At 39.7% G+C, this 25,711-nt stretch overlaps 1 protein-coding gene across 3 annotated transcripts in view; it reads right to left on the reverse strand.

Moving 5' to 3' along the window:
• TNFRSF19 (TNF receptor superfamily member 19) overlaps positions 1–25,400 on the reverse strand; it is a 94,152-nt gene extending 68,752 nt beyond the window's left edge. The window contains exons 1-3 of one of the 3 annotated variants that reach the window (XM_035003690.1): positions 16,470–16,649; positions 5,803–5,907; positions 4,279–4,389 (exon numbers count right to left, since the gene is read on the reverse strand). In XM_035003690.1, coding sequence (XP_034859581.1) covers positions 4,279–4,389; positions 5,803–5,871 — 180 coding nt within the window. In that variant the 5' untranslated portion in view covers positions 5,872–5,907; positions 16,470–16,649. Of the gene's footprint in view, positions 1–4,278; positions 4,390–5,802; positions 5,908–16,469; positions 16,651–24,951 lie in introns of those variants that run through there. The other 2 variants (XM_035003689.1, XM_035003688.1) reach the window with 2 other exon arrangements.
• Between the last annotated feature and the right edge of the window lie 311 nt (positions 25,401–25,711).

The following is a 25,711-nucleotide window of genomic DNA, read 5'->3' on the forward strand; positions in this document are numbered from 1 at the left end:
TCAGTAACACATTTCAAGTGGCTAGTAACTCCCATCCTGGCCAGCACAGATACAGACCATTCCATGATCACAGAAAGTTCTACTGGACAGCACTGTACAAGAGCACTGTGCAAAAATGAGAAAAAAGTCACTACCCCCATGCGGCCCCACCACCTTCTCCCAGCACTTACTAAGGGTGACAATGGACAGATCACCTAACCGTCTCTGTGTCTGTTTCCCCATCTATAAAACAGGAGAAGTTATACCCCCTACTTAAGACATAGGTTAAAAGGACTCCATTATTTAATATACAAATGTCACATAGAACCTGACTCATTATAACAAACGTTAGCTAATATCTATTGTGGTTGCATGATATACATTACAAAATAACACCTGAAGACATATTTGAGAGGTAGTGCATCTTTGTTAAGAGACATCTTTTAGACACACATAACCCAAAGTATCTAGGGTGAAAGATTAAAATAAGTAATCATTTAAAAAGTGGCCACTGAAGGGAAGGGTCTCAATCTAAACAAGCAACAATGGTTATTATGGAGCCTGGAGCTTCTGTGCAGACTTCTTACTACCTAACAATTGAAAGGAAGTGAAAAGAGCTCAGAGGAACCCCTGATCACACAGGACAGGTGTGCCAGAGTGTGCACCGTGTCCAGGAAGGCTCTTCCGGGAACCTCCCCCAAACCCTACTACGTGTTTGAAATGGCAGAGACCTAACAATGGGAAAGTAAGCCCAGACACCTTTAGAAAAAAATAGAATTGAATGCCTTCCAAAGAAAATAATCATTAGGAGTAATAAAACCACATGGAAATTTTAACTCTACCTGCTTACCCAAAGCATTTCCAGGCTTTCGTTTTAAGACACAGATAACACGTTTGTAAAGCAAAGAACCTCATGACCCAGCATTTGTTATTCTGAGTTGAGAGACACGATATTAGAAAATGGACATAAGTCTTAAGTTATGTTTACTACATCAAAACAAGTAACCTAATAATGTTAGGATAGAGGTTATTTGAAAGCTCTCACGTCTGGTGAAAATGCACTTTTTTTTTTTTTTTACCCTTAATATAAAGAAAACTTTAGTTGTGGTTACCAATAATTTGATTCAGCTTTTCTACTTTTTAATAAGTCATTTTAAATATTTACTGTTTATTGTGCATTCAAAATTTCAAGCACCACAGGTAACCGAAATTTTAAGCCTCAATTATAAAGGTAAGGACTACTGAATTCAGTCATTTCATTACAAATTAACAGGCATCCCCCCTTCAAATTTTATGTTTAGTATAACAAGTAAAAAGCAATTCAATTATTTATAAATATCTGACTATGTTTTTTAAAAAAGCTTAGTCTTAGCCAAAAAGTAAACTTTCCCTTGATTTGTAAAACGTGGATGTCATAATTAACCAGTTGAATAGATTTGCTAATTTAAGTGATTTATCTGATTTTAATATACTCAGAACTTAGGTTTTTTTTGTTTGTTTATTAGTTTTGTTTTATTTTTTTTGTCCTCTGAAAGATATATGTTCTTGCTAAATACTTAATCAAGGCAGCCTGAAAATCATGAATGGACAGTTTAGAAATTTTTAGCCCCAAAGCTATCATTTGTTAAAAACTCAAGCTCTTTGCCTTGATTAGTTAACTAGGAAACAAATATCTATGTTTATCTATATATAGATATATATAGATATTCCATTGATATGTTTGATTCCTTTGCTCTCTTTAGGGTATGAGCAAGGCTAAGTTACTAATGTTATTTACTAGGAGCGAAAACCAAGATAAAAGACTTGGCAAAATATTTAATTTATAACATATACACACACACAGAGAAATTCATTACCTTTTTTTTTTTTAAAGATTTTATTTATTTATTTATTTGAGACAGAGAGAATGAGAGAGAGAGAGCACATGAGAGGGGGGAGGGTCAGAGGCAGAAGCAGGCTCCCTGCCAAGCAGGGAGCCCGATGCGGGACTCGATCCAGGGACTCCAGGATCATGACCTGAGCCGAAGGCAGTCGCTTAACCAACTGAGCCACCCAGGCGCCCTTCATTACCTTTTATATGACAAGATTAAAGTGGCATTTCTTTTGCCCTAAACACTCTCTGAGGTTGATTGAATTGTTCACTCCTTTAGCAAAGATGTACTCTGTGGCTGTACCATGTCCACCTCAAGGTGGACACCTCAGGGTATCAGGGTATGCAGGAACATGGTATTTATATTTGTAACATTTGTGCATCTGAGTGGGTCTTACCCTAATTTTTCAGTGACATCATTACCTTTACTTTTATTCTCCCTCACTCAATTTGGCCTGATCTTCTTTTTAATGAAGAAAATGATAATAAATATTGAAACAGGGAAATATTAACATATAAAATAAGTAATAAAGGCAGAATTATTGAGATTGCTTCCCCTTGGTTGCTTCCAGTGTCATAGGGGTAAACACCTGTTTCAGAAGTTGGGGAAAATTACTACCTAGAGAAAAATAATAATTCTAGATATCCATGCAAAATTATGAAATAGAAAAACTATTATCAGATAATCTTAGCTGGTGGATTTTTAAAATAAAAAAATATTTAGGGGTGACAGGACCTTCATCCTATTTTTTAAATTAAAAGGTTAGATTTTTTAAATAAAAATGTTTAATAAAACAAGCTTAGATAAGCATACTAACTAAAAAAAGACACTAGAGCTCATAGGACCTTCATCTTCTGCTCTGATCCTCCAGAAATTATTCTGAGGTTATATTCTCTAGATTCAAAGGATGAAGGAGAAGGAGGAACTTATTGAAAATGATTTACTCATCTCTCAGAATCTGTGACATTTCACTCAGATTTTCACCGAGATTTGGGAAAAGAAGAACTTTTGAGAGGGGGGTAGCAACTTCATCATCTATTTTCCTCTTGGGCACCGTCGCATTTTTCACTACTCTGTTCACTGATCCTAGATCTACAAGTCTGCTCTAAGGAATCCTTTTACACCCAACAGCACAAAACCTACGTCTGAAAATGCACCTTTTTACAATCAACAGGGATTGAAAAACACCGGTTGAGATGCTATAGTTAACTCAACATTCAATGTAACCCAGGGTTCAAAGGTCAGCCAGTTTCAATCCAAATGTAAAGCTCAGGATGCTAAATGGCCCCACTTACTGAACACAACCAGCAGAGAAAAGCCATCAACCAGGAAGTACTTGCAGAATGCATAATGCTTTGTTTCCTGCTGTTTGTAGATCATTGATCAAAAATCTACGAATGACAAGACTTAGCTTTAAATAACGGCCATCTCTAGGGGAAAAGGACTTCTCTTTTAGAAGTCACTTTAAGTCAAAAGAAAAATCTTTTGTTCCTTTTCTAATAGGCAGTCTTTGATGCTTTATTTAGAACAAAATGATATATCCATTATCCACAACGAGAGTAACATCTTCAAAAGGTCAGAGAATAAAGCAAATGGATGTATAGCTCTGAACACGCTCACAAAAAAGAAAGGTCTGAGAATATCCAAGACTCTGAAATATGCCCTCCTGAAACACACCACTTCTTAACAAATAGCGGGTAAGATGAATATATTTAAAATGCTCCCGGGAATACCATACACCCAACATGGAGACTAATAATAGTGCTTGCATTGTCAAAAGAATGTGCAGAACCCTGGTTTGGAAAGGAACTGCCACCATGGAGCGTGCTTACTGGAGGCGCTACTTCTTGACTAGCCACGGCAATATTCATTTTAAGAGAAGGAAGCCCCAGTAAAAGGTAGCATTAACATTTTCTCTTATCACTCCTTTATTTTTAAATCTTTAGTAGAGCATTGATTCTTTTTAATTCATCCAAATACACCTTAATAATTCAATTCTTTCAATGAAATACAATAAACATGAATTACACAAAACGACATTTATTAAATTCTAATTATTAGAACCTACTCCTTTTAGCTCAGTGAGACATGAGCCAAGAATTCTGTCATGGTGTCCAAATCTTCACTAGCAATGAGCTAAAAGAATTTATCCAAAAAGAATGTGTTTTAAAAACACAAATCTTTAGGGCACCTGGGTGGCTCAGTCAGTTAAGTATCTGCCTTCGGCTCAGGTCAGGATCCTGGGGTCCTGGGATTGAGTCCCGCATAGGGTTCCCTGCTCAGTGGGGAGCCTGCTTCTCCCTCTCCCTCTGCCCCTCTCCCCCACTTGTGTGTGCATGCTCTCTCTCTCAAATAAATAAATAAACTCTTGAAACAAGCAAACAAACAAACCAGAGATCTACAACTTCACTAGGCATCAGATATCTACCTTAGACAACTCCATGCCTGGCCCACATTGCTTGCAGAGAACACAATTTCCAGACCGATCCCTGAATTCTTGCTGTCGACAGTCTCCTGTTTCACAAATCACTTTACATGCCTGAAAAAAAAGTTTTGCAAAAACCTTATTTTTAAAGTAAGTTAATTACTTTTTTTTTTTTTTTTTGCAAGAAAGGAACAACATCATCGGTATTCACTCGATCACTGAATGTCAATGTTAATTCAGAGTGAGGCCAATTTAATGTTCATTTTAGGAAGAAAAATTACTTTCTGAATAAGTCAGTGGAGCAAATAAATCAATAAGCCTGATTCTCCTCTGCATTCCCTGAATGAGGTCTCCTTTTTTTTTAAATTCATGGCTATCTTGCTTTGAAACTTTTCTGAGAGCCCAAGGTAGAAAATGACTTAGGATCTGATCTCTTTTCTAGTAAGAAGCAGTGGGTGAGCAAGCTATTGCTCTGTAGAATGGTTATTACAGCAGAGGCACAGGAAACTGTTTTTGATGGTTGTAATGATGAGTACTCAATGTATTATTCAATACAAACTACCTCCACCTTGAAGCAGGAGTGTCTATAATCAAGTCCTGCAAACAAACTAAATAAAATCAAAGTCTGAACATCTCCAGCAGGCGTGCGGGAGAATTCAGGGTGGGATTCAGGACTAGAAAAAGATCTGGGGCTAAAGGCCTAATAATCTCTTCCTGCCCCTCTTAGCTCGCCTTGACTACCCATCTTAAGAGAGGTAGGTAGGAGATTCCATTCAGCCACAAAGAGACTGTAATCTCTCTGAGAAAGAAATTCCACTACCTCCCTCCTAGACCATTCATTTGAACGTGTCACAGCCTCAGTTGAAAGAAAGGACATTTTCTCTCCTCTACCTGAATCTCAGACTCCAATGTGACCCCATCTCCTCTTATTCTGTCTTTCAGGAAGACTTCAGGTACTGTCTCTAGCATAAATAATTCATTTTACATTTGCGGATGACGATCCTATCTCCAGATTAAATAAATTTCAATTCTTTTGAACACCTTCATAGATCTTATTGTGTCAAGCTTTCAAACATTAAAATTCTCCATCTGTCTTTAATGCTTTTTGGAACCAAAAAGGATATAAATAACCATATAAGAAGAATAGCTCTTTTAAAAATCGATTCTAATTTCTTCACAAACCATGTAAGTCACAAACCAAGTAAGCTCCAAAGAGAATCTGGTCTCGTTAGGGCCTAGGGTGTATTATAGAGACATATGCCTATATGCCCAAGGGAGCACGATTGTCATGGGGCTCTGAGTAACACTGATTTTATTACTTCATCAAATGTAAATAAAATAATTTCAACAATTGCTACAAATGTCAAGACTCAGCAGCAATCTTTGCCTTTTAATGAAATGCAACATTGATAAAATACAATTTGAGAGAAAAATTTAAAAGATGGGATTAGAAATAGAAGATAGTTTCAGCGCGTACTTAGATGACTCCTTCCACCACATTCTTATGAAAGTGCAGACTTGACTTACCAAATAGGCCAGTAAAACTACAATGGTGTGAAATGCTTTCTCTTGTTCCAGGAGCACTTTTAAAGCCATGGCTCTTATTACGTGTATTTATTGTTGAAGAGTTTTCTAAAAGACAAGAAGATCTAGTTAACCAGGATGACATCGGTCACTGTGTTCTGTATTTACTCTAGAATGTTTACCATTAATGTTTATACTAGGTCATACTATTTATGCTTTAAAGGAAATCGCTTTGTAAAAGATAATTTGACAAATAATAGGTAAGCCTTTCACAGTTTAGGTGAGGAGACTGGAAGCTCTGTCTCCCTACACATTATATGCAAAACTCCTACTGGCTCTGAATTCCTAGGCTATACCTAACTTTATTTTCTTCTTCTTCTTTTTTTAAAGATCTTACTTTTTAAAGTAATCTCTACACCCAACGTGGGGTTCAAACTCACAACCCGGAGATCGAGAGTGGCATGCTCTCCGGACTGAACCAGCCAGGTTCCCCTACACATGCCTTTATTTTCTACCCAGGTCTCTAGAGTGTCCGACCGCTCCACCCGGTAGAGAGTTATAGTCGAACAGTGACTATATAAACCTTCCATGTAGATGGATTTAGTGCCAAGAGGCCAATAACGGTAATAAAATAGCAATGAACATGTGCTACATACTGTGTGCCAGGCACTGGCTCCAGCGAATTGACTCATTTACCTTCACAAGTACTCTAGAAGGGAGACACTATCATTATCTCCATTGTAGAGATGGGGAAACAGGCTCAGAGAGGGCTGAGTCCCTTGCTCAAGTTCACACTAGTAAGAGACAGAGCAGGATGCACACCCAGGTGGGTTGGCTCCAGTGACCCCGAGGCATGTATACCCTGCAACACAATCTGCTCTGTTTAATAAAGACCTTACACTCGGGTCTTGGGCCTACAGCCCCACTGAGAAGCAGATATGGCTAATGTTTGGCATTTGTGAGTTCTTCCTCCAACCAGTACAGTGAAAATAATCTATGAGCAGAAAAATGAGCATTTATTTGAAAACATTTAAAAATCATTTACAAATGATGAAATTGGAGGCATTCACCTTTCCATAAAAGGTAAGCCAAACCTCCTTATCTTTACAAGAATGACCTAAAATGTAGAAACAAACACGGTTGCCTTTTTTTTTTTTCAGATCCACACAATGTCCTGAGAAGAGATTAATTTTAAAAAGAGAAAAAAAGAGAAAGAAAAAAAAGGGGTGTGTGGGGGGGGGGGGGAGACTCAGCTGGTGGCTCCATCTATTAGGTAGAGAAACAAGGGATCAGTTTCTCTTCAAAGTTGAATCTTCCAAAACTAACAGAGACCCAGAGCAGACAATGTGACTGCTTAGAAAGAAACCAGAGCAGAGAACCAGAACTGTGGGCCAAAGACCTTAAGAAAAACAATAGCAATTAACAACAAAGGAAGCAGGGCAGGCGGGGGTGAGCCTGAACACAGCCTGGAGACAGACAACCCAGAAGGCTATTCCAGGTGCCGGAGTAGCTCCAATCAGCAGCGCAAGGAAAAATCATTTTTATGTTTGTTGAATGAATGACCCATTTTGACTGAATTCAAAGGGTTTTTTGTTGTTGTTGTTGTTGTTTGTTTTACTTTTCCGGCTTCTTGGTCATAGCTTCTTTTTCCTCCTTGCCCATCTCAAAATAACCCAGCCATTACCCAACCACGCAGCTTCCTGCTTGTGCAGACACAGGATTGGGATGAGTAGATAAAATCACATTTCCCGAAAGGTATGCTTGGGGTTATCTCTTTATCGACATGGTCTTAATTTTTAAAAATGTGCTGATTTTTAAAAGAAAAACATAAAATCTGTTGGATTAAGCTAATAGGGAAAAGAGGGTATAAATACCAAAGCATTTACACAAAATATGAGAAAAAGAGATTGATAGAGCAGGGCATACCACTATCAAGTAACTAGTTCGGACGGACCACTACACTGGGATTCTGTACTAATTACTGCAGAAGGCACACAAATGCTGTAGCATCTTCTTGTAGAGGCAATCACTACCATGCACATCAAGTTAGAAGTTGTGGCAATATGATTTTGACTTCAGAAGATACACCTGTTTTATGTACAAAAATAAATAATTCAGAGTACTATCAGTGGTTAGGTTCATATTGGGGCATCCTGGATAACTTTTTTCTCCTCTTTTTCCTAAAAGTTCTTTCTAATGTAAGTATTTCATTTATAATGGAAAAAAAATACATGTGTAATGTTCTTGAAGCAAAAAGGTAAATTACATAGTCCTCCTTGAAAAGTCTATAAATTATGGGGCACCTGGGTGGCTCAGATGGTTAAGCGTCTGCCTTTGGCTCAGGTCATGATCTCCAGGTCCTGGGATGGAACCCCATGGCGGGTTCCCAGCCCAGCAGGGAGTCTGCTTCTCCCTCTCCCTCTGCCTCTCCCCCTGGTTGTGCTCTCTCTTTCTCTCAAACGAATAAATAAAAATAAAGTCTATAAATTAAAAGAGGTGATGAGATAAAAACCACATAAACACTATTAAAGAAAAAAGAAAAATAAAGTACTATGATTTTTTGCATCAGAAGGAGATCTTTTTTTAGATGACAGGGCAGAAAAAAACTAAATGGAACTATATCCTATGTGCTGACTTGTCTTATTCTCTCAACACACATGATAAATTGAATAGTTTGAGCGGGTTTCTCTTTGCAAATTATCCTTTAAATTCCTTAGCCTGGAACCTGTGCCCTTTATAACCTCACCTGCTAGCACCCCACCCCCACCCCAGTGTCACCCCTAGTTACTGCTCTCATGCCCATCCAGCTCTGCCATAGCCTGATGCCGATAATTCTCCTAAACACCCATGGTCTTGCCCTCTTGCACAGACTGTAACCTTGGTCTCGAGAGCATTTCTTGCTAAATCCCTCCAAGAACCTGCTCAACTTTCACTCTGCTGGGATGCTGTCCACGACCAAGCACACTAAAGAGGTTTGCTCCCTATGGCCCGATAGGCCTTTCTACATTCACGCGCGGCATCAATCATATGGCATAGCAATTATGCTTATTGGTATACCAGTTTTACTCACCAGACTGTATGTTCCTTTAAAATAGGGACCTCACCTTATTACTCTTTGTATTCCCAGTGTCTAGCATAGTACCTGGCTCATATAGGCACATAAATGTTTGCTGAATTAATTTAGTGAATAAAGAAGCACAAAACAATGAAGAATATATTGTGGAAAGCAAGTGAGATTTGGTTGCACATAACTGACTTAGTTCTTCTGTAGTGAATAAGAATAAACATTCTATCTCAGATATATCTTATTACCATGTCATTATATCTACAAGTCATTATATCTACATGGCATTAAGTGCTTTGGACTAGAAGACAGGATTGAATGATATGGAGATGTATTTTTAAAAATCCTAATTCACTTTTTCAAAATGTGAGTTTTGGGGCACCTGGGTGGCTCAGACGGTTGAGCGTCTGCCTTCGGCTCAGGTCATGATCCCAGGGTCCTGGGATCGAGCCCCACATCGGGCTCCCTGCTCAGCGGGAAGCCTGCTTCTCCCTCTCTTGCTCCCCCCTGCTTGTGTTCCTCTCTGGATGTCTCTTTCTCTGTCAAAAATAAATAAAATCTTTAAAAAAAATAACTAAAAATGTGAGATTTTTACAGAAGATTTCTTATCCTGGGAGCTAGAGATCAAAAATGCACCACTGGAATATGTCACTTCTCTTTTCTGTGACTTCTCTCTTCGTCTAGCTTTTTTATACCAAGAGGCTGGGAAATAATTTAGCCTGGGTAGATTGTCCTGACAGCAGATGGGATGATCTAAAGTCCAAGTTCAAATACTTTTCTGCATGTAAACCCAATATGGGTAAAAAGAGCCTGGCTCTTCGGGGAAACTGTCAGGGGAAAATCTCAACTAGAACACCTAGGTTTTCAGCCCCATTTCTTAGCAATGTCACTTTGAAACTACACATCTGTCAAGACAATGATAGAACCTATCTCACAGGGCTGTTGTGAGGATTACCTGAGATAATGCACATCAAGTGCTTAGCCCGGTGCCTAGAACACTTAACGGATGACAGGGGCCAATGTGGTTACTGTGGCAGTTGCTATTGAGAATGCCACCTACTGGCGTGTGACCTTGGCCAAGTTACCTAACCGGAGCCTCAATTTCCTCATCTCTACATTAAGCATTGTGATAATACCTGCCTCTGGAAATTGCTGTGAGGAATAAGTGAATTTAACAGCACTTATAAAGCACTGCTAAGAGGGTGAATTGACCCAAACTGTTTCTGGTACATAATCAGGGCTACATAAGTGTTGGCAATGATTATTATTGTAGTTAATGACATTGGCATTGAAAATCAAAATAATTCAATGTATGTGACGGTCCTTGAAGACTGTAACTTGTTAGACCAACAGGAGACATTACTCACACAGTCACAATCCAGTGGCCAGTAACGTTTTAGACCTCTGGACCTACAGCTGTGCAGAAAACATTCAAAGATGAAGAATCAATTCAAAGCCTGAACTAAGCATTTATATGTTGAGCACTGTGTGAAGGCTTTATAAAAAGTATAATTTTTTTCCTTACTACCACACTCTAAAGTAGATATTCATTTCCATCCAATGCGAGAGAAAACTGGGGGTCAAAGGACACGTAATGGAAACGGTGAAAACCAAATCAAATCCATGCCTAGTAACTCCAAAATGGGGCGCTCAGGCATTCTGCAAGGTTGACTTAGGGTTGTATGATCCTAGGCTGCAGCATCCAATGGCCCATGTCACAGGAGGATGACGGGAACAAAAACGACCAACAAAAACAAAACTACATAACAAAATAATACGTTTAGTGATTTATCCATTTATTCAACACACTTTGATTAAGCAGTGATTAGGTGCTTGAAAGGAGGCAGTATCAAGTGGGGCAGGGCACTATAAAGATGTACTTGGAGGGAGCTCACAGCTTAGCAGGGGTGGCGGCATCTCCTCAACACCTTTGAATATAGCCTGGCAAAGAGGTATTTAGAAACAAACAATTTAGCTGGTGGAGTGTTTTAAGTGTGACCTTGCATTTCCTGGAAGAAAAGGAAATAACCTTGTGAAACGCTTTGGCATTCCTAAAAAGAAGGCAAATTTAATGAAATAACAAGCATGTAAGCAATAATATTTAAAATAAAAATAAGGCAATAAAAAGGTATTTATTGAAATTGCTTTTAACTTCTGAGCATTCAGGGTCTGGCCCAGATAGAAAAATGCTTTTATATGCTTCAGCATTCTGTTTATTTGGAGATGACTTATCAACCATGAGATATATGAATTATTGGGATTATGGGTTTTCACAGTTTGCCCAAAAAATCCAGACTAGATATCATCTACTAACAATCTAGCAACCATTTTTGCAACATGCGTGCAGAGAAACTGGCTCTAGCTAAGCAGTAAGGAAAAGACTACTGATGTCTGATTCACTGTCTTCAGGGAGTTTGGAACTTCTGCCTCACTGACTGCCATTCCACAGTATCAGACAGAGAGGCAGTCTCGGGAACAACGGGCAAGCAACAAAGAAGACACGGGAGCCGGAAGCATCTAGCTGGCAAACATTCTGTTCAGCTGCACAGAAAGTGGCTGCTTATCAAATCAAGCTGCTCAGCTGGCTCATTTGAATGAATGGTAACTAATATGACGTGTCCCGATTGGCCAGTCTCTAAAGGGGATAAATCCAACAGGTGCTGAAAGGCACACCCCTTCTACTTCCTTGTCCAAATCATGAAACCCTGTGCTGGTGTGTCAATAGGCAAAGAGGCAGGGTCTCAGGCAGCCCTTCGTAGGAGCCCGCTAGGGAGGAGCAGCTCTAGGCTCCATTTCTTTTTGGCTGGGCAGACCCCTGGATCCCAAACCACAGTGGTTGTTTCAACCTACAGTGGGCCCAACTGCTGCCCCCTCTTTTGCCTTGGGAACCTTCCTATATGTACTGTGACTATATCTACCATACCTGCCCCACAATCTGTCAGCGTTCTTCTGGGATCTTCCTGAATCTCGCATGGCACTTCTCCTTTGTGTTTCCACTGCACCCTGGGCTCATCTCTACCTCATAGCATAATTACCTAGTTATTTCACTCTCTTTGCAGGCCACGTGTAGCATCTGGCCAGAGGCATTATTTTCTTCAGTCACTGCAGCACTTAATTTTTTAAAATAAGTTTTCAATAGAAAAATAAAGAATTTTCCTGAAAAATTAGAAAATCTGGTCCCACATCAAGGCAACATGAGCTAGAGCTGATCATCAGTTGTCCCTTACACAGAAGAACAGGTACTTTCCAGTGCCCCAGTCTTCACCATTCCCTATTGTCACACTGAGCTCCTTCCCTTCACTCCAGCACCAACCAAACCAATTATGGTTTGAGGATTTAATGACAAGAACTGTGATTTTGCTCTAGAACTGTAGCTCACCCACAATATGTGCCCATTACACGTTGAATGAATGAAGAAATTCACTAACTAGGAATGACATTTTAGCTCTTAGGATTCTTATAAGGGCTAAAGCAATATATGTGGAAAATATGTGCAACTATAACTTGAGATTGAGATATAAATTAGAACACAATTCAGTTCAGGACCCCACTTCTTGAATACAGTGCTATAATATTAACAAAGATCATTAAAGAAGAATCTGGTATTTATTTTTCTAATTTTAACAATTCAGTAACCTTTTTTTTTTTTTTAAAGGACTTGAACTCACAACCCTGAGACCAAGACCTGAGCTGCAATCAAGAGTTGGATGCTTAACCGACTGAGTCACCCAGGCACCCCCTAATTCAGTAACCTTTCTGAGAATGATCTTTATTTTTTATCTTACAAATGACCAAAATAGATGAATTTCAGAATAATTCAAATAATCTGGGTATTTTTTCTAGAACAAATGAATTTCTTTATTTTTTCATACTTTTAAGGTTATTTGATTTATTATCTAACATACAATGCATGCAATAGGTAAGTTTTCATCTCATAAAACTGTATCACCATTATGTAATAAAGCTACACTCAACTCATACATTTTTCCAGTATGCAATAAACTGAAATATTTTTTAAAAAATCAACATTAAAGTAAACTGGCAGGCTTACAATTTATAAAATCAGCATTGAAATAAAGCCAATGCTATACATACAGTCTTTTACATTTTAATGGTGGAACATAATCATAAATGGCTTAGAAATAATGTCAGTCCCATACGCTGAGAGAATAAAAAATCAGTTAGAAATTTAGGGTACTGCTATTTCCAAACAGGACAATAACCCCTGGCTTCTAGTCTTCCTGTATCTTAGCCTTCAATTTCATTATGTTCTGAAAATCATTCTTCCTACATCACAGAGTTGGCAGCCTCTTTTGTAGCCTAGGAAGCTCTCAAAGGCATGCAGTAATAAGCACATACATATTGTTGTTGGCTGGGGAATGAGAAAGATTTCCCTTTTTCAAATCATGAAATATTTTCTACTAAAAAACTCAACAAGCTTTACAATGTTCTGTTGCCAAACACAATATCTTCAATTCCCCCAAAGTTCAAAAACATTAGGGGCCACTCACTGTCAACCTTTTATAATTTTTTTTTTTCTTTCCCCTAAACAGAACTTAACCTAGGATAGGGTTTTTGGAGGCTAATTCTTTTTGTTTCTCTGAGTGGTAGACTCTATCATTCTTGCTTTCGGAAAATCAGTCAGTATTCTCAAAATGTAGCATATTGTAACCCAGGCAATTCATAAATGCCCCCCCATTCATAAATGTTTCTCTATCTCAAAATACAAGTAGAACAACTGTAGCATCAAGGACTGTGGGGACCTCCAATGCCGACACAGTGTATCTCACACAGTGCATCACCATTTCTAAAACACAGCTGTTTCAATTTTTATTTTAGAAGTCTGGATCAATTCCAAAACCTCTCTTTGAAACATCTGAAGTGCTCTTTTCCAGTGTAAGTGGTGTCCATTCTTTTAGATCTCCTCATATTAGACCTATCCAAGCCCACTGAAGAGTAGCTACATAATATTTAATCTTTAGATTTACAAGTTCCTTCATTTAATCTAATTGCTGAGGGGTCCTTGTTCTCTCTTTAAACTCCAGGTTTTAAAACTTCAGTGTAAAAGGTACATATTCTGTGATGTGTGGACTAAAAGATAGCCCAATACTGTTTAAACATCTTACTTTTAAATGTAAACATTTTAGCCGGATAAAATAGAATGAATGAACTCACTGCTTAACCCGTAAATCATGAAAAGAAATTGTGTTCATACTGCTTTATTGTTCTTTTTTCTTCAGCTAGAAAGTTACTTTAAAAAGGCTATGAACGTTTAGTAATCAGCTGCCATGAGACAAATGTACTTCACTGTTGAACTGTTCCTGGCTCTCATCACATAAGTAGCCATCTATTTATTTGGAGTGTACATTTATTCAAGGTGGGTATTCTCATTCAACCTGTAGTCAACACAGATAGGGCATGTTAGCCTTTTCCCGAATTTTAAATGCTTGACTTTAAATACTGACTCATCAGATTTAAAAGGACTAGCTTTTTCTCCATATATTCAAGATGCCTGCAGTTCTTTCGTGTGTGTTCTGTTAATTTCTGAATGATGGAACTAGTCACAGGGGGTTGGGTTAAGCTTCAGTTCAAAGATCTAAATAGGTGAAAAAGGAGAATCTAATTCTCTTCATGAGTGTTAGCAGACTTCCTCACTTATGTTTCAAAAGTCCCCAACATGCCCTAGAGTCATGTACTAGAGCTGTAACTGGTAAATTAAACTAACATATTAAACTAACATATTAAGGACAGCATGTGACAATTACCTGTCTCCATTCATTTTCTATTCATATATGTGTGTAGGTAGGTATAAACTAAAGCTAATGATTATCTGAAGTAAAAAAATGCATTTTCTGTTCTTTTGAAAAGCCTCTTACAGCTACTTATATACTAGCAGTGTTCCTTATTCAAGTTTCTAGATAGGAAAGGTACTCTAACACTGCAATTTCAAGTGCGTAAGAAGTCTTTACATGTCCTTAATTTCAAATTCAAGATGCAGCCTGGGGCTCAGAGTCAAAAGACACTCTCATCAAAGGGACAGATAAGTTCCATCAACATCCCAGAAAATACTAACACTTACTATGGAAAAAATTCTCAAGTCAATAAAGTCATGTGGCCTTAGTAATAAAGAAGATGTTATAAGACATTTTCATAGATTAAAAAATAAAGAACTTACAGAGCTCATGATAATGTTCCATGTATTGATGTCAAGGTAATATTTTTGTAATGAAATTGCATTTTTATGTTTTGTATTATTTTCAGGATGACTTGATAAATATCACCCAAAGATAAATTCTTTTTAACTACCCACATCTCTGTGAATAATAATTAATGTCAAACACTTTCTTCCACAGTGGTACTCAATTCTCACCCCTTCTAAGTTACTGATCTTTAAATTAGAGAATAATCAGTGCTTGAAATATTTGTAAACTAGATGAAAGTAGCATTGGCAAAAATGCCTAAGGTAAAACTGCACAACAGAAAACATATCAAGTAAATCCTGAACTGAAGCAGTATAATCCTCCCTTTTGAAGAGAAGTATCTGATCATGAAATAACAGCATATTAAAATCTTCTGTTTGCATAAGTCATGTTTAACAATAACTGTTTCCTGTTTATATGACGAAATTGTCTTCTAATAAAGGAAAACCATCAATGGAGTAAAAATTACACCTTCATAAATATTTTGAGTTAAGTTGTTTCAATTCAAGAAATACTGAACAAGGCTTAAGGTTTTGTTTGCAAATTGAGTCCTTTTATGAAAATGCAAAAGGTGACATGGGTTTCTTATATGTATGTTTGATGAATCGTTGGCTATCATCAAAACATATCATCCTTGAATTTTAATCCTTCCAAATTTCATCTTCAGGAGTATATTAGTAAAATTCTATTCCATGAAATGGCATCAGAACCTAGGCAAGGGCTGTGAGCACTGACGTTTCTCTCTAATCTATTACATGCTCTACCCATCACTGTACTAATAGTGCTGATATTTGCGAAACCTTCTTTTTCCACGGAATGCTATGCTCATGGACTACTTGTAAGTGCTGTGAGTGTTCTCTTTGCACCTCCCCAGCTACAGCGGGTAGGCAGTCCAGGCCTGCGCACGGTTCCTCCCGAGCAGCGCGAGTCCACGCAGGGGCGCCGCGCGGTTGCGAGGTGCCCAGGACAGACCCTGCAGCCCCACCGTTCAAGGCCCGGGTTAAGCCTCACGCAGATTTATTTACATACTCACGAACGTTTGCCTCACAAGCAGGTTTTCTATTTACAAGATCCCTGCCTGGAAAGACTAAGTCCCGTCACTCCCCTGCCGACTGAGACCGGAGAGGCGTTCACCCTCCCGCGTCCCTCCCGCCGCGGCTTCCTAGGTTCCAGCATCTCCGATGCCTCTTGCCCTGGCAAGTCCTTCTGCCCTGGCTGTCACCCCTGCCCGAGGGTCGCCTTCGCCCGGCTCGGTCCGCTCGCCCCCCTCCTCTGCACAGGAGCGGCCCTCGCCAGCGAGCCTCCCGTTCGGCAGCCGCCTCTTCCCGGGCTGCCCTTCCTCGGGGATCCACCCGGGGCGAGGGCTAGGGACCGCCGCGCCGCCCCCGGAGAGGCGGGACACCTACCTGCCGGCACCTGGGAGGCTCCGCCGCCCCCTCTCCCCGTCCTGCCCTGCAGGTCCAGGCCGGACTCGCAGCCAAAGCGGCGCGCGGAAAGGGCCGGGTGCAGCGTACCGGGAGGGCTGCTGGGTCGGGGGCTCCTCACTGCGCGCACGCCGAGCGCCTCCCCGCGCCGCGGGCTCCGCGCTCTCCGGTAGCCCGGCAACGGCCGCCGCCTCCCGGGCCCCGCCCACCCAGGGCCCCGCCCGCCCCTGGCCCCGCCCCGGCGCTGAGCCGCCAAGGCTCGGCTGAGCCCGGCTCCTCCTGCAGAGGTCGCAGGCGCGGGTGGCGCGCCCCCTGCGGCTGCGGGTGCTGGTGAATGCGTCCAGCAGGCCCACCTGGGCCCTAGAGTCGGGGTTACGGGGGGAGGGGGAGAAACGGGGGCACCAAGGCCAGCAAGCGCTTGGCCATGTCACGGGAAGTGCCTTCAGCGAAGGGAGAGAGCCTTCGTTTCTACCCTGGACGTATTTTCCCCAGGACTTTTGTGCCTTTCCTTTGCCTGGTCACATTCTACCCAGCGCCTGCTTGTGCGTAGGAGGAAAGGCCCCCAGAAAGCGGTGCGGCACGTTTACCCTGGTTGATCAAAATCATGACGACCTAGCTCATCAATAACCGTCTCATTCGTTCACTGATGCACTTTTTTCCCAGCAGATACTCACCCAAGGCACCACAACCCCCAGGACAGAAACCTCTAGTGGTCAGGTAAGGTGAATCCTTGTATGCGCCTGTGTCCACCTCCTCCATGCCAGCACTGGCCCAGTCCAACCCATGGGGTTGCTCAGTAAACTCAAAGCCGCTGGCCATGTGGGGGAGCACAGAGTCCAGGCTCCATACCTCTGCGATTGCTTTGTGTAAGGTGTTGAAACTTACGAATTTAGTTTGTGCATTTATGAACCGGAGCTACCGGTGCCCAGCTTGCAGATTTGTTGGAAGGAGTAAAAGAATCATGTATGTAAAAAAATACCTTTTCAGCAGTAGAATGCTGTAGAAATGTAAGCAATTTTTGTTTCATCTGTGTAGTGAGTAAATAAAAAGCGAAAAGTTCCTTCAAACGTAAGATACTGTGCGTAACTCTGGTACAAAGAGGCATCCGTTCTTCGTGTGTTGGTTTTGTTTTCCTGACACAACTGCACCGCTCTTTGGATGGAACGATAGCCTATGTTTGCTTACTATACCTCAAAGCCCATAGCAGTCCCTCAATAAATATTTGTTGACTGAATAAACTGAATTAAGAAGTTGTTCTAGTTAATTTCTGGCAGCCGCTCTTGTGATCTTGAGAACACCATAGTGCTAGACCAGGTTCTTGTGAAACATACGTTAAAAGTATGATCATTTCCAGTGTCACATCTCAAGGATATCTACTTCAAATCTAACCCCACCAGAACATAAACCCCAGTAACAATTTCTCTGTAAACGATTTACAAATAATATGCACTATCTTATTTGAACCTCGAGGCAAGTCTCCCACCCTTAGTTGAGAGGTGGTTTAACACCATCCATGGTGAGTTCAGTTTGCTCTCTGATGAAAAGGGAAAGGGAGAGATGAGGTGGGTAGGTGGGGCTTTCCATCGGCTTTATCAAACCATTCCCTCCAGCAAATACCACTCTCTTTGAGAGGAGTTCTGACAAGTTCAGCTTTCTCCATCCTGCTAAATGTCCCCAGTACTTAGGCAGTCCTAGCCTAGCATCAGGGGCTGCTGCCCAGCTAGCCTGTTCCTTCATTAAGGCACACGCAGATGAGTCTGCCGTATTTATCGGGAAAGAGGAGTTTCCCTAGCCTATCCGTACTGTTACCTAGTATACTACATGTCCTGCACTAACATGCTTGCCATTTTACTGAAGGCATCTGTTTGAACTCCTTTCCTCACCTAGACTTCAATCACTGAAGGCACATCTTATTTTCTTACTGTCTCAGGGTCTAGGACATAGAGCACTCAGTGTCTTTGTTAAGCTGAATTATTGCTTCTTCCTTTATAAGGTCCCACTACACTCACTCTTCCTTCCTCTTTTTCTCTTGGTCCCACTACCTCCTAGGTACAGCACCCCCTCCTTTCACCTGAATCTTGCCGCAGCCGGTCAATCTTTCTCCTTGCTGGTCCGGCCAGCATTCCTGCTTCCTCTGGCCTTTCATCACTGGCACTGTCCAATTAAAAGATTTACAAGAGGCTCCTCGTTGTAAAGAATGGCTTTTATACTCTTTAAATTAGCATTCAAAGACTGCCATGGTGGAGCTCCACCCACATTTTCAGCCTTATCTTTCTCTCCTCTAGACCACACACTTTATATTCTGGCCAAACTGGTCTGCATGCCTGGCCTCAAATGTGCCCTGAACTTCCCCTTTCCTTTGCTTTCTGAACTTACTCTTCATACTCACCTATTTCCCTTACTGTGCTGACTCCTTCCTTCCTTACCTTACTCCGATTTCAGAACCAGCTCAAAAGTCACAACTCCTATGAGTCTCTCCAAGATTTGTGGACTTCTTACTACCATGATAGCACTTGCCACATCTCCCTCATGTCCTAAGTGTCTGTGACTTAGCTTTCTTCCTTAAGGAGTTAAAAATGCTTTCAGAGAAGCGGTATATTTTGTTCAAACTTGCATCTCTGATAATATCAAACATCCAAGCAAATGTTCAATAAATGTTTTCTCAGTGGAATTTAATCTGCCAGCTCAGGAACTACTTCTTTGATTTCAGCCAAGGGCTCTTTTATTCCCTGGCCTCCTTTTGTACTTAGACACAGTAAGACATTATTTAGTCCATTAGTTCTTGCATCATTTCATGTGTATTTGATTGATCTGCCTGGTTAGCCTATTGGTTGACTACAGAGAGAGACATTATTTTTAACATACATGGGGCTGGGCATCAGATTATCTGGTCTCAGATGCCAATCTGCCATTTAATAGTTGCATACCCTTGGAAAAGGAACTTAACTTCCTTCAACTTCCATTTTTTCATCTGTAAAATGTGTTGTTTCTTTGGTGGTTATTAAATAAAATGAGGTAGTTAAAGCACTTAGCACCAAGCCTGGCACATAGTTAATGCTCACTAAATGTCAGCTATTATTAGTGGCAGGACAGCTTCTATAGGGCATCCAATGCCTAGCATCAGTAAGTAGATGATCACTGAAATGACATTTGACAGTGGGGACAAAGAGCATTGAACCTCTGTACTCTGGCTATTGTACACATCTTATTCTCTAAAGAAGAGGCCGGTTAAGTTAAAGAAATACTCCCCACTTTACCACACTCATTCATGTACTCTCTTCCAGTATCTGAACGAGAACCCAGACCCACAACTGAGTGTCAGTGGAAGTACAAAAAGAATTATGTGATTCCCAGGCCCACTCAGAATGAGGCCGATGCTTAGAATTAGGGCTGCAAACATTTTTCTCCCTTTAAAACACTGAATATCATGAACGAGTTGAAGTTTTTACAGGAAAAGCCAAATTGTCATGAGGAACTTCGTAGAGCTGTTGTTTTTAAGATTATATTAAGGGTTGGTTTCCAGAAGCTAGTTTTAGCACTAACTGGGCTGAGGCAAAGTGTATTTGTTTAGGATGTTCAACCACCCCACCCCCAAATTGAATAATTATGTAACTGACTTCTTTTAAAAATAGTTTCAGTGATAAGTCAGCTCACTAGAAGCAAAGTTCAAGGAAAATTGTTTGACTTTCTAATAATTTCTAGTGTAAATCGCTATTCCTTGGGAAAATGTAACAGAATGCAAGCTACGCAAGAATATTGAATTCTGTCTGTCAGTTCACAGTACCTGGCGCATAGTAGGTAATCGTTAAAATTTGTTGAATTAATTAATAAATGGGAATGCAGACCTCAAAGATTAATCAGGTTTGTCAAACATAGTTTAAAAAATAAGGGAAAAAATAATCAAGATGCATATCCCGATACCCATTGCTGCCAATTCTGGACTATCAGTGTAGGGTTGGGGTCAGACATTGAATGACTTGCTCAAGGTCACACACTAAGTTAATAATAAAGCTGGAATCAAAATCCGGGCTCCCTGAATCTTAATATAAGCTCCACCATACCACTAGTGCATGAACCAATATACATGAAAAGGCCAAAGGGATTATTTATTTAGTTTATGTAATGTCAAACTTATGACATTTATAGAGCAAAGCTATTATAAGTTATAGCACTCGCACTGATCTTCGTGAATTTATGAGACCTCCATTGGCTAGACTTTTCATGTTTCTAATGAGAGAAGAAATGGACCCTTGACTCTCCTCCTCTCTTTCCAATAAATACTGCAGACTCGTTTGCGTGTGCCTTAATGAAGGAACAGGCTAGCTGGGCAGCAGCCCCTGATGCTAGGCTAGGACTGCCCAAGTACTGGGGACATTTAGCAGGATGGAGAAAGCTGAACTTGTCAGAACTCCTCTCACAGAGAGTGGTTTATGTTGGAAGGAATGGTTTGATAAAGCCAATGGAAAGCCCTACCTACCCATCTCACCTCTCCCTCTTTCTTTGCATCAGAGAGCAAATTGAACTGACCATGAATGGTGTTAAACCACCTCCCAATCTAAGGATGGGAGACTTGGTAACTTCTGAGTGGTCATTCCAGCAAGTGGATAGGTTTGAGGAACAACTCCAGAGCCAAAGCTGAATGGCTTGTGACGATAGAGGGGAAATTAAGCACAGCCACCAAGGAGCCTCCTTCTGCCCTCCTTTTCATTGCCCATTTTTGTAGATTGGGCTGACAAAATTATAAAGAATCATTCTTTCAAGGGGCACCAAATTATTAATTTTTCCTGGCTCTGCCATCACAGAGAGTCTGACCAAGCCAATGGCCAATACTTGAGTTCTGTCTAGTTGTGAAGCAGAAGAAGAATAGTTTATGTCTTGAGGTCCTTTATAGCTATAGATTCTAGGCTAACTGATGGAAAACTCTATCAGAAATTTCTAATAGCTCTCATAAAATATATCAAAAGAAAGAAAAAATACAGAACCTTCTTTTTGACCAAAATTTTCATTTTAATGTTTGCTAACAGTCGAGTTAGGCTCTATAAAATTCTTGTAATGGAAAGAATTAACTACCCAGCCCTAGAACAAAAGAACCCAAGATTTGAAATCAGATGTAGTCTAGCGCTGCCACTTAATTAGCCTTGTGATCTTGCATTTAACCTCTGTGATCTGTTATTTAACCTCTCTGAGACTCATTTTCCTCATCTGTATAACGGGGATGACAAACAGTGGTTGTAAATTTAAATGAGACCATGTTTTAATAATGGGAGTGCCTGACCCACAAGTACTCAATAAGCATTAGTGAATTAATTAATAATTAGTGAGTTAATAAATATTAGTGAACGTTACTTAATAGTAATCTGTAAAGCTTCAGATGAAACCTTTTATGAGGATGATAAGACATGAGGGACAGCTATTTGGCTTCAAGAGCAGTGTCTCTGTTCAAAATTTATAGTCCATAAATAAATTAAATTTATTCACAAGAAATTCTGCCCCCCACCCTGCCCCGGGAAAAAAGAAACAAAAAGAGTTAATGGAAATATATTCAAGGATTCTTAACACCATCAAATATAGTATGGAACACATATCATGTAAGAACCATATTAAATTTGTGAAGTGAAATCTCACAAAAATCCCACTGGGAATCTCCCTCGATGAATAACAACTTTTCATTAACTATTAAACTTCTCTGGGACTCCACTGACATCTTCTAAGAAAATATGTATTCCTTGAAAACACACAAAGATGTGCCTATATAATGCCAAACTTGTATATACACGTATACCCAGGCAGACACACAGAAATGTATGTAATTCCATGTTGCATTGATACATTAATTTTTGGTAAAAAAACATTTTAAATGTTCTGGTACAGTATGTGTAACAGTAACTATGTTCAGACTGCTTAGAAATACAGAAGCAAAAGGAACAGTAGGAAGATAACCAGAATAATCCAGTTAACTGACATACCTATCATGGAAACAAAAAATACATATATCCGCCAATAGGAAGTGGCCATCTTTATCTTTTGAACTGACATTGTTCTCTGTTCAGCTACACAGGGCGTTTGTTTCTTTGTGCAGTTGTTAGAAAATAGACTATGCATGGTGAACTAGAAAGAACTTTGGATGAGGACTTGAAAAACCAGCCATGTGACCTTGGTTAGGGTAGTCAAGTTAACTTTTCTCTAATCTCAGTTTTCTCATCTGTAAAATGGCTCTAAATATTCCACCCAGCTTCTTTCATAATAATAGAGTCAACTCCCTCATTGCACACATGAGAAAAGTGAGTAGTGAAGCGACTCTCTTAAGGTCACATAGCGACTCCGTGACAGAATCAGGACTAGAAATAAAAGCCTTTTGAAGACTTGGACCTTCTACAGTAACAAAGCTGCCATTGAAGCAATGGATAGGAGAGTGCTTTGAAAAGTGTGACATAAGGGTTTCCTTCATAGAAGTATCATGGAGTATAGCTACTTAAGTCACAATCAAGATCATCATGTGGCAGTTAATTAAGAAATGCCTTTTGAGACTGTACCTGTACATTCGGTAACAGCCATCTTTCTTTTAAAATCAAATACAATCTTTTCATTTCTCAACCAAGACACAAGAAGTAAACAATTAACTGAATTAATTCAGACACTGAAGTGGATTTTCAAGGACTTGACTTGCCCAAGCTAGTTTTCTACAAAGCCTAAATTAATCAGATAATTGCTAATTCTCCCTTTTGTTTTGTGCTGAAGAGAGTCTGTAGCTGTTAAAATGAACCTAGTAGCAGAATAAACAATCATTTACAATTTTTATAAGTCCCAAATCTAAACTAAATGATCCAGTTCCTAAGCATGTTATTTCTTCAAGCATTTTCTCCACTCATTACTTTAAAAGCTTAATTTTCTTTATTGGAATGTGAACATTAATACTGCTTTTGTGATTTAAAGAGGATTTTTTTTTTTAAGCAAACAAATGAAAGAATCAACCTAAACTGATACCCCAGGGTATTTTAAACGTGCTTTGTTACATTGTCAGTAGAACAAAAAATTAAATGCCTCTCCTGGCATGACTAAAAACAACAGTTAAATCTTTTAGATTAAATTCTTAGGGACACATTTCTAAAATAGAGTCAGCTTAGAACGGTTTTAAATAATCTCCACTTAACAGCTATCAAAGTTTTAAAATTAAGCAAACAGTGCTAATTACCCTCCTTCTAATATCTGGAAGAAAGTTTAGAAAGTAATTAAATTAATTGGCTCTGAAAAATTAATTACATTCGAAATGAGCCTCATTAGACCTTTCCTGTTTCATCAGAATTCCAGACTAAAGGATAACTAGTCTTATCACTTATAATTTCTTTGTGGTTCAGTTAGCATAAAATAGACCATTGTGATGGTAATTATCCTACCCAAATAAACTTAAGACTAGAACATTACAGTGAACTAATGTGAACACGGAGCTTTTACTTTTGCACTGTATTAAATTCTTGCATCTCAGGGTAAAGATTTCTGTGAGAGAGAGGGGGAGAGAGAGAGAGAGAGAGAGCGTGTGTGTGTGTGTGTGATCATTGAATTGACAAAAAAAACCCAACAGTGAACTTTCAAATTCCCCACCTTGATATATATTTTGTTTTTGCCAAGTTGAATATAAACTAAAGTGAAAATGTGATAAAAACTGTATGTAGCATAGTAACTATTGATTACACAGATAGTTTTCATAAACAGTTGGCAAATTTTAACTTACATCAGCTGTCACTATAAATTTAATGTTAATTTAGAAATACTAACGTCAGGAATGTTTCTGTAAATAAGGCTTGTGTCATTTCCAAAGGTTACAGAAAATCACTAGAGAATTTTTGTAACCAAACTTGGCACAACTTTACCCTCCCTGTTTTAAAATTCTTCAGTGTTACACTTAAAAGGTTTTAATCATACTTGAATGCTTTTTCAGTGATTCCCTTGAGGATGCAAACTGCATAAGGAAATGTATTTGATAGGTTTACATCTTAGAGGTGAGAGAATAAATAAACTAAAGGAACAGTATTCCAGTGATGCACTATACTCTTTTATATAAGAAAACAAGGAAAGCATTGGCAACCAGTAAAGTTCCACTGCCTGTTTACTAAATAAAGTAACCTGTAAATACTTAGAGCAATTATAGCTTACAGATCTCAGGCTCTGAAGGCGGGTTGTGTGCTAAAGTTAGCACTCCTCTTTCTCCTGTTTGAACAACTCATTTCCAAGTAAAATTTGCATGACAGATTGCAAACCCTTTTGTATGAACTATTCAAATGGCATTGAAAATCATATTTCCTCTGACACATTCATGTAACATAATGTAGCTGTCGAGTAGAGAAATGCCTGCTTTTAATTGATTAAAGCCATCTTTTTCTTAGAACATGCAGGAAAAGTGAAGTGAAAGCTACACAAAACATAAAACGCTGTACCTGCAATGTGCTGAACTCTTTCCAGTACTCACCCTTTTTGGCAACTTAGTTTCTCCTTGGCAGCGCTTCTATGCCAAATGCTTCTACCTTCCCAAAAATGTATGTCAGCACAAGCCCAGACGAAACTTCAAATCCAGGAAAATAAAATTAACCATGCAGATCAAAGGCAGAGGAGCAGGGAGATGAAATGCCCGTAATCTGATCGGTGATCAGTTGCAGAACATCAAAGGCAGAGCTAAGTTTACATATATGCATGGATATCAAGAAAGTTCCCTTTCAGCAGGTAGTCACCCTCCTGCCTCCTAGTCCACAAATTCTTTTGTTTAACACGGATCGCGTTGTTTTCCTCTTTTTTTTTTTTTCTTTCTCTTCCCCTTTGCAACCAGGCAATACCGGTGGCTCTCCCAAGCTTGGGCTGAGTGGCTGGATCTGTAGCGTTTTCTGTTCCCAAGCTGTGTTGTGGATTGTGTGTTGGAAGCTTTGCCTGGTGCCCGCGGGTTCTGCTTTATCCCTTTCATCTCGCTGAACTGCAGATCCCATGACATCATTCAGCGCCGTGGGACTGGTAGGAGAGCTATAATTCAGCCTGTGGGGGAGTACAGCTCCAGAGAAGTCGGCCTGATTTCTAATCATGTTAGGCTATTGTGCCTCATGCAGTACGGTTTCTGTTATCTGTTTCCCAGTTGGAAAGGACAGGGATTGCTCGAGTATGATAAGATCCCTGATCCATCTGGGTTCCAAATGACAGCATTTAATTGCCTCTTCGTTGATAAGAATCACCATTTTCCACAA

Source organism: Mirounga leonina, unplaced genomic scaffold (assembly GCF_011800145.1).
Source record: "Mirounga leonina isolate KUSES-001 unplaced genomic scaffold, KU_Mleo_1.0 Mir_127, whole genome shotgun sequence".
In the NCBI taxonomy this organism is placed as follows: Eukaryota; Metazoa; Chordata; class Mammalia; order Carnivora; family Phocidae; genus Mirounga; species Mirounga leonina.